General features: G+C 39.7%; 1 protein-coding gene and 1 long non-coding RNA gene across 4 annotated transcripts in view; both read left to right on the forward strand.

Annotated features, from left to right (window-relative positions):
• The window catches only part of LOC142760391 (uncharacterized), a 150,255-nt gene extending 133,873 nt beyond the window's left edge, over positions 1–16,382 (forward strand). Inside the window, exon 15 of the mRNA XM_075863576.1 lies at positions 14,093–16,382. Within this exon, the coding sequence (XP_075719691.1) occupies positions 14,093–14,189 (97 nt within the window). The 3' untranslated portion in view covers positions 14,190–16,382. The remainder of the gene's footprint in view (positions 1–14,092) is intronic.
• On the forward strand, positions 1,574–12,211 carry LOC142759126 (uncharacterized). 3 transcript variants are annotated; one of them, XR_012883073.1, is made up of 14 exons: positions 1,574–2,328; positions 2,454–2,518; positions 2,644–2,708; positions 4,657–4,713; positions 5,797–5,861; positions 6,598–6,636; positions 6,750–6,852; positions 6,972–7,037; positions 7,774–7,824; positions 9,159–9,209; positions 9,325–9,389; positions 10,248–10,298; positions 10,419–10,471; positions 10,682–12,211. It is a non-coding gene; the product is annotated as an uncharacterized LOC142759126 (long non-coding RNA). The 3 variants fall into 3 exon arrangements; XR_012883074.1 differs by lacking the exon at positions 9,325–9,389; XR_012883075.1 differs by lacking the exons at positions 9,159–9,209; positions 9,325–9,389.
• Positions 16,383–17,086: the final 704 nt, after the last annotated feature.

The following is a 17,086-nucleotide window of genomic DNA, read 5'->3' on the forward strand; positions in this document are numbered from 1 at the left end:
CTAGACATTAACATCAAAAATTGTCATCAGTAATTTGGGCAGCATAACATCAAAACATCAATAGGGAGTATACGAGACCCTCCCCAGACAGGGCATTCTCCATTCCAGGCAGTGGCGGATCATCATTAGGGAGGTTCGGGTGAACCGCACAGACCCCCTCATGCCCGGTGGCGTCGCTAGCACAGGAGGGGGCCCCGGTGCCAGGGCTGCACCTGTCATGAGGCAAAGTGAGATTCTGTCCGACTCCCAGCTATTAGCAGCCGTGGTCTGTGCTGCTAGCTTACATCTCCCTGTACTGCTTTAGAAGCTCCCCCTCCAGCCCCCCTTCCCTGCTCTACACACCTCTCCTCCTGCTCCTCCTCCTGCTACTGCTGTTACCAGTCGGGATGTGAGGGAGGGGGAGGGGAGACTGTCTGCGGCACTGTGTCGGGCCATCAAGCTGCTGAACGCCCTTCACAAATATCCTACATAAAAGGTAAGTGCATGTGTGTTTACAATGTGTACTTTATATGTGTATAATGTGCATATTCATGTGTGTCCAATGTATGTATAGTGTTTGTTTGTTTGTATGTATATATAGTGTATGTATGTATATATAGTGTGTGTGTGTGTGTGTGTGTGTGCATGTATGTATATATAGTGTGTGTGTGTGTGTGTGTGTGTGTGTGTGTGTGTATGTATGTATATATAGTGTGTGTGTCACGGACACAGGGTATGCGAGACAGACTGGGTTAGACTAACAATGCTCAGGCAAGGATCAGAAGGCCTGGGGCCTTCTTATAGACCAGGAAATCATGGCAGTTGATGATGACGATCCTACGGTACACAGCAGGACGGAGCGGAAGTGAGCGCTGGCGTCTCCTAGGAAGTAGACAGAGGCCAGCGCTAACGGATCCATGGCTGCGAGCATCGGGAGGTGTTTCTCTGTTCACAATGCAAATAAATATATATAATTTTGACAATGTGATTTTCTGCTTTTTTTTTAATATAATCTATCTCTCACTGGTAAAATTAACCTAGCCTAAAAATTCTAGACTGTTCATGACTTTGACAGTGGGCAAACTTACAAAATCAGCAAGGGATCAAATACTTATTTCCTTCACTATATATATATATATATATATATATATATATATATATATATATATATATATAAAGTGTATGTATGTGTATATAGAGAGTATGTGTGTATATATAGTGAGTGTATGTATGTATATATATAAATAGTGTATGTGTGTGTATATATAGCGTATGTGTATATATATATATATATATATATATGTATGTGTATATATAGTGTATGTATATATTGTAACAACCTGGGGACCACTTAGCTCACAGGATCGCCATCTCCCGGGTGAGATGGTTGGCATACATAGAAAGTTCACTCCAACTCCTTGAATAAAAGGTTTAAACCAGCCGCAGCTAGCTTTATTGTCTTCACCACAGTAATCAGTGTTACAACAATAAATATACAAAATAAACCCTAGGCCATCCAGCCTCTAACCAACACATTCAGTGTCCCTCACTACGAGACACTGAACCTTGTGCCCAGCACCTCAAAACCTTCACAGTTTTACCTCACACGGTGGTGACTCTCACAGGCTAGCATGCCTGTCTTCCCCAGACTGAGAGCTCTGTGTGAACTGCACACCCCTGAATTAAAGAGCCGTCTCAGCTGAAGCCTAACTAAGCTCATCAGACAGCCCTATTCCAGGCTTTACACCCAAGCAACAGCAGAGAAAACCCTCTCTGTTGTACATGCTCCCTGGTTGCTTAACACCTGAGTTTCTGCACCGTCCAGTAGCTGCACTGCTACAATATATATATATGAGACGTCGTCACCTGTGAGTCACTGGAATTGTAGAGAATCTGTCCCCTCTCCTGACATGTTTATTATAGAAAATCCTTGTATTCCACATGAAGTCTTTGTGCAGTCCAGGTCTGATAGAAAAATTTGTGTTACCAATCCCCTTGTCAGGAGGATGTGTCCCTAGACAGTGTGATACTGTCAGTATGTAGGGGCACAGCCCTGTGAAAGAGGAATCATAACATCCATTTGTTAATGCTTGTGCAAAAAGGTAGGGTTAGCAATAGATGCGGCGTGGCGGTGGAGAAGGGGTGGGCCCAAGTTTGGCTAACAGCCCAGGGCCTATGGTCTACTTAATTCGCCACTGATTCCAGGATATGTATTCTGTCTTTGTATTATGTATATAGCTATGTCAATAAATCTGTTTAACTCATTCCTTCCCTTTATTTTTAGACATTAGTATCAATAATTTTCATCAGACATTGGCAGCATAACATCAGGACATCATAACATCATTAGTAAGTATATGAGACCCTCCCCAGACAGGGACATCCTCCAGTCTATGGCATGTATTCTGTCTTTGTATTATGTATATAACTATGTCAATAAATCTGTTTAACTCATTCCTTCCCTTTGTTTTTAGACATTAACATCAATAATTTTCAGCAGACATTGGCAGCATAACATCAAGACATCATAACATCATTAGTGAGTATACGAGACCCTCCCCAGACAGGGGCATCCTCCAGTCTATGATATGTATTCTGTCTTTGTATTATGTATATAGCTATGTCAATGAATCTGTTTAACTCATTCCTTCCCTTTATTTTTAGACATTAACATCAATAATTTTCATCAGGCATTGGCAGAATAACATCAGGACATTATAACATCATTAGTGAGTATACAAGACCCACCCCAGACAGGGGCATCCTCCAGTCCAGGACATGTATTCTTCTCTTTGCATATATATTTATTTATGAAGTCAATCAGTCTGTTTAACCGCTTCCCGACAATTTGTCGTATGAATATGTCATGGAAAGCTAGTGCTTCCCGCATTTTGCCGTATCTATACGACAAATGGTGGACACCTCCTCAGAAGCCGAGTCGGTGCCACCATCCCCGGGTGTTGGCTGTATGTTACAGCTGACACCCTGGGGTTATGGCATTTAAGGGGTTTGCAGCTCATCGGCACCCCAGCAATGAAATTGCTGGAGTGCCGGTGACTGCAAAGGCAACCGGAGGCCTAACATTTTCCTCCCGGAATGCCTAGTACAGAAGTTTTTCTGGGCCCGCCTGGAGGCAGGGCCTAAAAGGCTTCCAGAGCCGCCTGTAAGCGTCATCAGCGGTGGATGTCAGCTGTATGATACAGCTGACATCCACCAGTAACGGCAAGAACCGGAGCTAGCTCCGATACCTGCCACTAACCCCCTAGATGCAGCGATCGAAATTGATCGCTGCATCTTAGAGGTTGGTAGCAGATCGGCAGCCCTGCCATGCAATCAGGGCTGCCGACTGCTGCTATGGCAACAGGAGGCCTAACAATGGCCTCCTTCTCTGCCATTACAGAAGCCAATTAGGCTTTGCCCGGAGGCGAAGCCTAATCGGCTTGCTGTCAGTGAATGACTGACAGATATAATGCATTGCACTACATTGGTAGTGCAATGTATTAGAAAAATCTGACAGTTGGACCTTCAAGTTCTAGTGGGACTAAAGAAAAGTGTAAAAAAAGTGAAAAAAAAAAAGTTGTGAAAAATATAATAAAAGTTTCAAAGTAATAAAATAGTGTAGTACCGTCTTAGTCAGAGACAATATGAAATGTTAAATACTTTTGTGTCAAAAAAGACAAAAGTATAATAGGTATGATACCTTTATTGGCTAACCATAAAAGTTATATATGCAAGCCTGAAGAAGGAGCCTGTGTGCTTTGAAAGCTTGCATATAGAACTTTTATGGTTAGCCAATAAAGGTATCATACCTAATATACTTTTGTTTTTTTTTACACAAAAGTATTTAACATTTCATAAAGTAATAAAATAAAACACAATCACCTTTTTTTCCCTTATCAGGTCCTTTATTATTAAAAAAAATAAAAATAAACCATACATATGAACTTTAAAAATTGCATGTTATTTATTCCATGCGGTGAACGGCGTAAAATAAACCCCATAAAAACAATGCCGGAATTTCTGTTTTTTGGTCACTTTGCCCTACAAAAATTGGAAAAAAAAGTGATCCAAAAGTTGCATGTATCCAAAAATGGTACCTATAAAAACTATAGCTCGTCTCACAAAAACAAGCCCTCATACAGCTCCACTGATGAAAAAATTAAAAAGTATAGGTCATCAGTATATGATTTGTGGAGATCCGACACTCGGACCCCACACCGATCAGCTGTTCCGGCTGCCTCTGGGCATCAGATTTTATGCAGTTAACGGTGTCGGAAGCAGATGGCTCTTTTCACTTGAATAGGAGCAGAGCTGCTGTCTTGCAGCATGGCCACTATACTGTGACTGGAGCCATCTGCTACTGACCCTGACATCTATTGCTCAGAGTCAGCCGAAACAGCTGATCGGTGCAGGGACCAGGTATCCTGTGCATACGTAATCAGTATGAAAACTACTCCATGCCTGGACAACCCCTTTTGTCATTTCTTCCCTTTTTTTATAGACACTAACATCAATAATTTTTATGAGACATTGGCAGCATAACATCTTAACATCATTAGTGAGTATAAAAGACCCACCCCAGACAGGGGAATTCTCCAGTCCAGGACATGTATTCTGTCTTTGCATATACTGTAAGTCAACCAATCTGTATAACTAATTTCTTACCTTTTTTTCTAGACCTTAACATCAATAATTTTTATGAGATACGGGCAGCATAACATCAGGACATCAGAAGTGAGTATATATGTCAAGGTCGGTTGCAGATTTGCAGACCTGTGACCGAAATGATTAGGCAGGAGGGTGATAATATCAAAAGCGCTCAAGTACCAGTCCAGGTTTAGTACGCACTTAAAGGGGTTTCCCACCTTGGACAATTCCCTGGGACCCGAACCTATCTCTAGAACAGGGCCCTCTAAACCCACTACTAGCTCACTCTGCTCCCGCTGCCTCCTGGCCACATCCTGGTTAGGTGGTCGGGAGTTACGGAAACAGAGTACCACGGCGAGCTACGCTGTTTCCGTAGCTACCGAGTTCCTGAAACAGCGTAGCTCGCCGCGCTACGCTGTTTCAGTAACTCCCATTTACTTCTGTGGGAGTTACGGAAATAGCGTAGCTCAGCGAGCACTTAGAGCACTTAGGAAGTGGTCGGGAGGCAGCGGAGTCGAATAAGCTAGAACAGGGTTTAGGAGGCCCCGTTCTAGAGATAGGCGCGGGGACCCACATGGGACTCTGGGACCCACATCTGTCAGACTTTTAATGCATATCCTGTTGATATGCCATAAATGTCCAAAATGGGAAAACCCCTTTAAGCGGCAACAGATTATAGCGTGAGGCAGAGATGTTAGGAAATAATCTCAGTTTGGTTCACATATAAGAAGCAACAGGTTGCAGTATTAAGCAGATATGTGGTCAGGAAACAATTACATTTCGGTACACAAATAAGCTGCTACAGTTTGTAGCGAAAGGAACTAGACTACAGGCGGGAACCTTAATAGTCTGACAATCAGGAAGTGCAAGGGACAGGTTTATATAGTAAGCCAAAAGAGTGAGACCAATCGGGCAATAACGAAAAGGACTCCAGAGGCAAAAGTCAATAAAACCTACACAACAGATTCAGGAGTGGAGCTGTCCAACATCCCCTATAGCTCAATGAGAAGAGCTACTGCCTCGGACACAGGAGTTTCTGTGTTTGAATGGTGATGATATGAGACCCTCCCCAGACTGGGGCATTCTCCAGTCCAGGACTTATATGATGTCTGTGTATACAGCTACAGTCAATCAATCTGCTTAACTCATACTTTCCCCTTTTTTCCCCAGACAATAACATCGTTGATTTCCATCAGATATTGGCAGCAAAACTTCAGAAGACCAGAACATCGGCAGTGAGTATATGAGTCCCTCCACGCACAGGGACATTCATTCTTCAGTCCAGGACATGTATTCTGTTTGTGTATTATATATATATACAGCTATAAGTAACTTGCTCATTATTTTGCATTATTATTTATATGCCAAAAAACAGAAGTGGGCCCAAAACATGGAAGAGGTGAAAATTTTTCCATTTGGGTATGTTTGCAGATTTTCCACAACGGATATCGTTATGTATTACCGTAGCAGCAAAGTGGATGAGATTTGAATAAATTTCATCGACAGAATGCAGAAAAAATCTGCTTAGAAAACAATCATAAATTGACCTGCGGTGCGTTTTTTTAATCCACAGAATGTCAACGGAATTGTTGCACTTTTGATTTGGGTTTTGCCTATTGAATTCAATGAGGAGTTAAAATCCGCAACAAATAACAAATGTTGATATTTTTGCGCAGAAACGATGCGATTTAAAATCTGAAACAATACAAAACCGTTTTTTGTTTAAAATAATAAAAAAGTCTATCTTTGTCATAGCAACGGCTCCTATTCTTCCCAGCTGCTCTTCATGCAGCCCGGCCTTCTGGGATGATGTTTTAACCCAAGTGACAAATGCAGCCAGTCACAGGCTGCAGCGGTCACATGGGCAGCAGCATCATCACATTCTGCAGCCCAGGACATGTATTCAGTCTTTGTATTATATATACAATCAATCAATCAATCAATTTGTTTGACTTATTCCCTTTTTTCTAGAAAATAACATCAACAGTTTCAGAAACATCACAATAAACAGTGAGTATATAAGACCCTCCCCAAACAGGGACGTTCTCTAGTCCAGAACATGTATTCTGCCTGTGCAATAAATTATCCAATCTGTTAAACTAATTTCTTCCTATTTTTTCTAGACATTAACATCAAAAATTGACATCAGAGATTTGAGCAGCATAACATCAAAAATTGACATCAGAGATTTGGGCAGCATAACATCAGTACATCATAACATCATTAGTGAGTATACGAGACCCTCCCCAGACAGGGGCAACCTCAGGTCCAGGACATGCATTTGGTTGGTGGATTATGTGTATAAAGCTAAAAGTTAATGGTTCATTCCTTTAATTTTTTTCTAGAAATTAACATCAAAAATTTTCGAGCAGACATGGGCAGCAAAAGATAAGAACATCCGAACATAAGTAGTGAGTATATATGTCAAGGTCGGTGGCAGGTTTGGAGACCGGTGGCTAAAATGATTAGGCAGGAGGTTGATAATAGCAAAAGTAATTAAGAAACAGTCCAGGTTCGGTACACAGATAAGCAGCAACAGGTTGTAGAATGAAGCAGAGACGTGGTGAGGAAACAATACATGTTCGGTACACAAATAAGGTGCTACAGTTTGTAGAGAAAGGAACTAGTCTACAGGCAGGAACCTCAATAGTCTGACACTCAGGAAGTGCAAGGACAGGTTTATATAGTAAGCCAAAAGAGCGAGACCTAAAAGGCATTAAAGGAAAGGAATCCAGAGAGGCAAAAGTCAAGAAAACCTGGACAACAGATTCAGCAGTGGAGCTGTCCAACATCCCCTATAGCTCAATGAGAAGAGCTGCTGCCTCCTCGGACACAGGAGTTTCTGGGTATGAATCCTTACAAAATGAGACCCTCACCAGGCAAGGACATTCTGCAGCCCAGGACATGTATTCTGTTTGTGTATATAGTTATAAGCCCCCTTTTCCATGGCAGTCATTTGGTCAGTATTTTGTATGGGTATTTATAGGCCAAAACACGGAAGAGGTGCAAAACTTTCAATAATACTTTTTATATTTATGTTCTGTTTCTGGATTTGGATTATAAATACTAATGCAAAATACTGACCAAAATACTGCCGTGTGCAGTGGCCTGTCTATCAATCAACTTAACTCATTCCCTTTTTTCTAGACAATAACATCAACAGTTCCATCTATTGGCAGCAAAACATCAAACTAAACAGTGAGTATATGAGACCCTCCTCAGACAGGAACATTCTCTAGTCCAGGACATGTATTCTGTCGGTATTTTATGTGTATACAGCTATAAGTTAATCGGTCTGTTTAACTCATTCTTGCACTTTTTTTTATAGACAGTAACATAAAAAAATTTCAGCAGATATGGGCAGCAAAATATCAGAGCATCCTAACATCAGTAGTGGGTATATATATAAGGCTCTATGCACATGACCGTGCCCATAATCACAGTCTATGATTACAGGCATATCCGGCCGCAGACGGCTGTGGTCAGTCATACGCATTTGTGGACAGTGTTTCCATTATATAGTATGGGAGCCCGATCCATAAAATAAAAAAATAGGATTTTTTACGGAAGGTTTCTGCCGTAAGGACACCTTCCCGTAAATATACGGGAAAGTGTCAGTCGGACATAATAATGAATAGGTCCGTAATTATGGACGAAATCTATGGTCGTTTGCATGGGGCCCTAATGTCGGTGGCAGATTTGAAGTACCGAGGCTGGAACAATCTGATAGGAGGTTCATAATAGCAAAAGTAGTTAACTAGCAGTTCAGATTCGGTACACAGATAAGCGACAACAGATTGTAGCGTGACACGGAGAAGTGGTTAGAGAATAATCTAAGTTTGATACACAGATAAGAAGCAACAGGTTGTAGCTTAAAGCAGATAAGTGGTCTGGGAACAATCCAAGTTTGGTATACATATAAGTGACAACGGGTTGTAGAGTGAGGCAAAGGTGTGGTCAGGAAACAATTTACTTTCGATACACAAATGAGCAGCAAGTTTGTGAAGTGACGCAGAAAGAAACTAGACTACAGACAGGAACCTCAAAAGTCTGACAATCAGGAAGTGCAAGGACAGGTTTATATAGTATACCAAAAGATTGAGACCAATCAGGCAATAAAGCATGGAATCCATAGAGGCAAAAGTCAAGAAAATCTGGACAACATATTCAGCAGTGGAACTCTCCAAAATCCCTTATAGTACAATGAGAAAAGCAGCAGGAGTTTCTCGGTTTGAATCCCGACAATATAAGACCCTCTCCAGACAGGGACATTCTCTAGTCCAGGACATGTATTCTGTTTGTGTGTTCTGTGTGTGTACTAATAAGACCCCTTTTAAACATCAGTATTTTGTATTAGTATTTATATCCAAGATCGGGAGAGGGTCAAAAACACGGAAGAGATGTACATTTTTCCATTATACTTTTTCTATATATTTTCTGTTTCAAGTTTTGGCTGCAAAATACTGACCAAAATACTGGCGTGTGAAAGTGGCCTGTCTATGAATCAACTTAACTTATTCCATTTTTTCTAGACAATAACATCAACAGTTTAATCAATGGGCAGCAAAACATCAGACTTAACAGTGAGTATATGAGACCCTCCCCAGACAGGGACCTTCCCCAGTCCAGGACATATATTATGTGTAAATAGTTATAAGTTAAGCGATCTGTTTAACTAATTTCTCCCATTTTTTCTAGACATTAACATCAAAAAGTTTCAGCAGATATGGGTAGCAAAAGATCATAACATTCGAACATCAGTAGTGAGTATATATGTTAATGTCAGTGGCAGATTTGAAGTCCTGTGACTGAAACGATCAGGCAGGAGGTTAATAATAGCAAAAGTAATTAGGTAACAGTCCAGGTTCGGTACGCAGATAAGCAACAACAGATTGTAGCATAGAGACATGTTGAGGAAATTATCTAAGTTTGATACACAGATAGGCAGCAACAGGTTGTAGCGGAAACAATTCAAGATTTGTGCTCAAACAAGTGACAACAGGTTGTAGAGTGAGGCAGAGATGTGGTCAGAAAATAATTCAATTTCGGTACACAAATGAGCAGCAACAGTTTGTAGAGTAAGACAGATGGAACTAGACTACAGGCAGGAATCTCAATAGTCTGACAATCAGGAAGGGCAAGGGACAGGATTATATAGTAAACCAAAAGACTGAGACCAATCAGGCAATAAAGGAAAGGAATCCAGAGGCGCAAAAGTCAAGAAAACCTAGACAGCAGATTCAGCAGTGGAGCTCTCTAACATCCCCTATAGCTCAATGAGATGAGCTGCTGCCTGGGACAGGAGCTTCTGGGTTTCAATCCAGACAGGGACATTCTCCAGTCAGGACATGTATTCGGAAATGTATATATATATATATATATATATATATATATATATAGCTATAAGGCAACTTTCACGCGTCAGTATTTTGCATCAGTATCTGTAAGCAAAAAATAGAAACTGGTCTAAAACACAGAAGAGTTGTGAATATTTATATTATTCTTTTTCTAATTATGTTTTGGTTTTGGCTTATAAATACTGATGAATAATAATGACCAATATACTGCAACGTGACAGTGACCTGTCAATCAATCTGCTTAATTTCTTACCTTTTTTCTAGACAATAACATCAACAGTTTCCGCTATGGGCAGCAAAAAATCAGACTGAACAGTAAGTATATGAGACCCTCCCCAGACAGGGACATTCCCCAGTCCAGGACATGTGTTTTGTATATGATCTGTATACAGCTATAAGTCAATCAATCTGTATAACTCATTCCCTTTTTTCCAGACAAGAACATCTATAATTTCAGAAAATGACATCAGAATATGAGCACATCACCAGTGAGTATATGACCCTCCATAGACAGGGGCAGACTACAGTAAACTCTCTATTCTATGAATTTTCAGTCGCATCCATTTCCCACACCTATTAGTCCTGGTCGGTGGGGTGATGTGGGGCCATATATTGCTCTGGGGCCCTGTGACTGCATGTTACTCCGCTGTGTGTCATGGTCGTATTCTTCTGGTTATAAAATATGTGTTCTTCTACAGGTCACCATGAAGAACCATCATCACTTTTTAATACGCACAATTTGACATCTTATAAAAAAAAACGCAGAAAATAACTTTTCTATCAACAAACATTGAAAAGTCAACGAAGACTTACTGGATCCTCGAAAGGGAAAGGGAGTATTTTATTTGAGGCGGCATATAGGACATCAAACACAAAGCTACGAGACAACATAGAAAACCAAATTGTACACATGCAGCAAACGTATGCACTCCACATCAGAAAAGATACTAAAGATATATATCTTCGTAAGTACCGGTAACAGTCAAAGTGACATAAATAACCAAGATTATGAAGTAGGAGGAACATACATGTAAACCCAACATGACCTGGTACTCTGACCATGAATATATACTGAGAAACCTAAAGAGAAAGAGGTCAAGTACATTCAAAATAATGTGTAATAGAAAAACTTTCTTTATTAACAGATAGAAAGACAAACAGTTAAAAATGAGTCATACAGTGTAAAAGGGCGTCAGCCCACACGGAATACATGAAAAGATACTGATGATGGTATTAAATAACAAAGACCCAGGGTTAAATGTTAACAGTGAACAGCTCGATACATGTAGCATAAATATAAGGGAATAGATCAAGTGATCAAGTAATTCTGATGTCTATAACACCATAAGCTGGTATTGGTAGTTGTAATCAGTAAATATAGGTTAATATCATGTAGCAGTATAGCTGAGACTGATTGAGGAGCAGTACAACCTGGATCTAAGTGGCCATGTGCATTAGGTAAATAAAACATGTCACGTACCCGGATTCATGTAGCCGCATGGGGGAGACGCCAAGCCCGACGCGCGTTTCGGCGGATGCCTTCGTCCGGGGGTGGCGTCTTCCCTGCGGGACCCTCCCTTATATCTGAACATGATTAGAGAAGATTGGTATCCGTGTGGGTAATATGGGAGGTTATTTCGGCGACAGGCCGGGGGTAGCAAGATGGCTACTGCCCCACTTCCGGTGAACCGCGTCATCGAGGCGGACGTGCGCGGACGCTGTCTGACAGCGCCGCCCACGTCCAGCCAGGATTGAAGACCCGGCCGAAAGTGAGTGAGCCACTCCCCCACCCCTAGCTAGCGCACACCTCTCTCACCCCGTACCACTGGTTCAGAAGCAGGCTTATGAAACAGTTAGAGATAACTGAGATAGATGTATGTAGATATAGATAAGGGGATCGGGAGACGATAAATGTTAGTTTAATACCAAGAATATGGCACATATGAATGTAACCTGTGAAGAAGAGAAAAAGCAGAAAAGAAGAGAAGGGAGAAACGGAAGAAACAAAGAAGGAAACCAGAGACAGAAAAAACGCAAGTGTGTGTGAATGTTGACAAGAGGACGGTCCATGTAAACACTTGGATGATACACTGAAATGTAAATAAGGGACCGAAAAAAACTAAAAAACTGAATAAATAAATAATTAATGGATTACTAAGTGAAGGAAGTGACAAAATATGTGTAAATAAAGAAATAACAAACCCATACCATTTCATTGTATGTATGTATGTGATGAATATGCAAATGTATGAAGTACTGTATGTGAAAATTCTATATATATATAAATAAATAAATAGTCAAACATGTTCATAATTATGAATACATCAAAAATAAATAAAAATTATATATATGTATAAATGTATCCATATACTGTTGTGTAAAAGAGAAAACATAATGTGTATAAATAAATGTAGCAAAAAAAGAGCATAATTAATATATGTATTAGGTTTGCCAAGATTAAATAGTGTAAGACCATATATTAAAGAGAAACAAGAAAAAAGATGTATATATAGACTATTTATATTTATGCACATACATGATCAGTAGTGTTCACATTCAGTACATCAATGGTTTCAGTCCATACACAAAAGAAACATACACAAATGCACAGAAATGTATTGCAAGACATAAACCAACAAGCAGGGGTATCTATAAACACTATTAGGCATGGGTGCACAATAAATAAATGAATAAAATCCATGGTAAAGAAATACATCAATAAAAAATATATGTGTATATATATATATAAAAAAAACAACATGCACAGGTATATGTATATAAAAGACATGCAAAAATAAGTCAAATAAGTATCTACATGTCTATGTGTTAAAAAATCAATCAATATGTGTATAATGGCAGTACATAGATATCTACATATCTATATGTTAAAAAATTCGTAGATGTGTATAAAGTCAATAGTGAAATATATAGAATAATAAGATACATAATTAATACCAGTTACCAATACATTATAAAACATGACAATATATATAATACGTAGATTATACCCGCATGTGTATGTCTAAAGTGCATAGTGTGATCGATAAAGAACCCCACATGGATCTGATGACAGCATCCCCATAGTAGAAAGAGAGCGATAAAGCATATATACAATATAGAAACGATGAGTAGAATGACACCATGCCAGTGGCCAAGGAGCATACATATATAATATCTTCAACGCCTCCAGAGTCCATAGCCTCCAATATCTTCAGCATATATATCTCCAAATATACCTGCATTTCTATATACCTTCAAAAGATAAAGAGTTCATAGAAGAGGGTAGTTAACAAGGTAAGGACTGTATATATATATATACATAATAAAATAATAAAACAATATATATTTATTGATTAAAAATAATTAAAAAACCTAGACCCACAGGGAGTCAGTGGTTCAGAGAAATGGAGCGAAACTCAAAGATTCATTGAGGCCTGATGGATACATTGACCCAAGGGTCCAAATCCAACGTGCTTCGCATTGTGCTAATTTTTGCTTAATATTGCCTCCTCTCATATTTGTGACAATATGATCAATGCCCCTCACCTTTAGTTTTGTTGGATCGCAGGAATGATGTACTTTAAAATGTCGCGGTATCGGTTTCAAAGTTTCCATGACTTCCTCATTCGCTGCTCGTCTGATATCGGACATATGCTCCCTCACTCTCACTTTTAGCTCCCTAGAGGTGAGACCAATGTATACTTTAGGGCATGGACATGTTGCATAATACACCACTGCTTTGGTGGTGCATGTTATCGGATGTGTTATAGTATACGTTTTCGTACCTGTAACATTAGGAAAAGTTGTGATCCTCTCGATATTAGGACATGCCACACAATGCCCACAGGGGGAACACCCCCACTTTGCTCCCTTTGATCCAAACGGATATTTTCTCGTAACCGGATCATAGTGACTCCTCACTAAATGATCTTTCAAATTTCTCCCACGTCTTGCTGTTATGCTGGGGTACCTAGTCACATAATTGGTGAGAATTGGGTCTGTGAGCAAAATGGGCCAATACCTTTTGAAAATTTCCCTCATTTGCGGCCACCTCGAGTGATAGTTTGTTATAAACCTCACCTTATTCTGTGTATCTCTCTTCTTCTTAGGAAACAAAAGATCATCTCTATTTGTATACTTGGCCCTGTGATACGCCTTTTTGATGGACCGCATACTATAGCCTCGATCTATGAAACGGTTTTTTAAGTCCTTGGCCTGTTCCTCAAAAATGGTGTCAGAGGAGCATATCCTCCTTATCCTCAGGAATTGCCCGATAGGGATCGCCTGTAGGGTCTGTGGTGGATGGGAGGATGAAAAATGCAGTAAAGAATTAACCGAGGTCTCCTTGCGATACACGTCACTCTGTAAAAAACCATCAATGTCCTTGGTTAATTTAATGTCCAAAAAATCAATGTGCTGACTGTTGGATTTGTACGTAAATTTAAGATTGAGCTGGTTCTTGTTGAGCTCTACCATGAATTTGTCCAGCTCAGAGGCAGTACCCTTCCAAATGACCAGGATGTCATCAATGTACCGTGCCCAAAACAGGATCCGGTCCATTGAATCATCCTGGCCATCTGAGAAAAGGTCCCTCTCCCACAGTCCAAGGAACAGATTGGCATATGAGGGTGCACAAGCAGCCCCCATCGCCGTTCCCTGGAGCTGTAGGTAAAAGTGCCCATTGAAGGTGAAAAAGTTGTGCGTCAAGGTGTATTCCAATAGTTCAGCAAGAAAATCACACATGGATTTTTCCAAATTCGTAGTTGACAGAAAGAATTTAGTGGCCCTAATGCCATCAGCATGCCTAATACTAGTGTAGAGCGATTCAACGTCAATCGCAACTAGCAGCATATCATCGTCAATGCTGATGCCGCTAACTTTCTGAAGAAGATCTGCAGAATCACGAACATATGAAGGAAGGTTTATAACCAAATCCTTCAGGTGGTGGTCAATATATTTACAGCACTTCTCTGTAATACTGCCCCTACCTGAAATTATTGGTCTTCCTGGTGGTATTTTGTCATTATTATGCACTTTAGGGAGTAAATACAGCGTAGGGACAGTAGGTTCAACCGTTGTAAGTGCGGTTAACAAATCCTTATTTATAACATCTTCTTGTAAGGCTTTCGAAAATATCTGCTGCAGTGTAGATCTAAAAGAGGATGAGGGATTGAATGTTAGTTTTTTGTAGCACTGTCTGTCACGCAATTGTCTGTAGGCTTCGGCCTCATACATGTGACAGGGCCATACAACAACATTCCCGCCTTTATCGGCAGCCTTGAATACAACATCCTTCATTTTCTGTAATCTATTTAAGCTTTCACGTTGTAATGTGGTTAGATTATCATGCTTGACATTAGCAGGAATATTTTGAAATTCTAGTGTAACCGCCTTAACAAAAGAATCTACAGCGGGGCACAAACTAAGAGGGGGGAATTTCTTGGATTTCATACGAACACATACTGGGATTTTACCTGAAACAGTAGTATCCTGTTCTTCCAACAATTCCTCAAGAGTCCCTAATGCTTGTTGCTCCTCTGTGGTAGGAAAAAGATCCACATGAGTGGATTTGTGGAACCATTTTTTGTGTATAAGTGACCGACCAAACATGTTGAGATCTTTTACTACAGAGAAAGCATCAAAGCGATTACAAGGTGAGAAAGTAAGACCCTTTTCAATGACCTCTCTGTCTATATCTGAAAAAGTGTGTACAGATAGGTTAATCACCTTTAGGCGATGAGTAGGATCTTGCGTATCTGGTCTCTTCTTGTTTGCCATTTGTCTTTGTGTAAATTTTCTTTTTGGACGTGAGCCAGATGGTTGATTGAAACGAGAGAATGCATTTACTGTTTCACTGAGAGAGGAGATAGAGGATACAGAGGGTGTGCGACTCCGACCACCTATTTTGTTTCTCCTCCATCTGTACACCTGGTTTTGCTGGAAATCTCCAACATCTCTGGTGAACTTTTTAGATTTTGTAGCTTGAATTTCCTTCTCCCATTCGGAGAATTGAACTTCAAGACTTTGTCTAAATCTGGCCATACTATCTACAGATAAGAGTGCAATAAGCTGAGATTGAACATCTTCAATTTCTGCGTCCAGCAAAGCGAGTGTGTCTTGGTTGAGTCCTACCAAGAGTTCCATGAACTTTTTGGAACTATTGTTACAAATATCTTCCCACCTAGTGATGAAAGTTTCATCACTGATTGGAAATGAGGGAAAGATTTTGATCCTAAGACCCCTTGGGATAAGACATCTCTGAATATAATTTTCTAGGAACACTTTGTTCCACCAGACCTTCATGCGTCTATGGAGTAAATTTTTGTATCTATACTGGAGTTCACTCACACTCTCTGAACCACTAAAACCAGACACTGCAGACTCATCTCTAAAAACTTTATCCATCAAGGATCGCCAGGCGCCATCTCTGGCTTTGTAATCCGTGGGTCCCATGGATTACAAAGCCAGAGATGGCGCCTGGCGATCCTTGATGGATCAAGAAACCATTGATGTACTGAATGTGAACACTACTGATCATGTATGTGCATAAATATAAATAGTCTATATATACATCTTTTTTCTTGTTTCTCTTTAATATATGGTCTTACACTATTTAATCTTGGCAAACCTAATACATATATTAATTATGCTCTTTTTTTGCTACATTTATTTATACACATTATGTTTTCTCTTTTACACAACAGTATATGGATACATTTATACATATATATAATTTTTATTTATTTTTGATGTATTCATAATTATGAACATGTTTGACTATTTATTTATTTATATATATATATAGAATTTTCACATACAGTACTTCATACATTTGCATATTCATCACATACATACATACAATGAAATGGTATGGGTTTGTTATTTCTTTATTTACACATATTTTGTCACTTCCTTCACTTAGTAATCCATTAATTATTTATTTATTCAGTTTTTTAGTTTTTTTCGGTCCCTTATTTACATTTCAGTGTATCATCCAAGTGTTTACATGGACCGTCCTCTTGTCAACATTCACACACACTTGCGTTTTTTCTGTCTCTGGTTTCCTTCTTTGTTTCTTCCGTTTCTCCCTTCTCTTCTTTTCT

The sequence above is a fragment of the Rhinoderma darwinii genome, chromosome 4 (assembly GCF_050947455.1).
Source record: "Rhinoderma darwinii isolate aRhiDar2 chromosome 4, aRhiDar2.hap1, whole genome shotgun sequence".
NCBI lineage: Eukaryota > Metazoa > Chordata > Amphibia > Anura > Rhinodermatidae > Rhinoderma > Rhinoderma darwinii.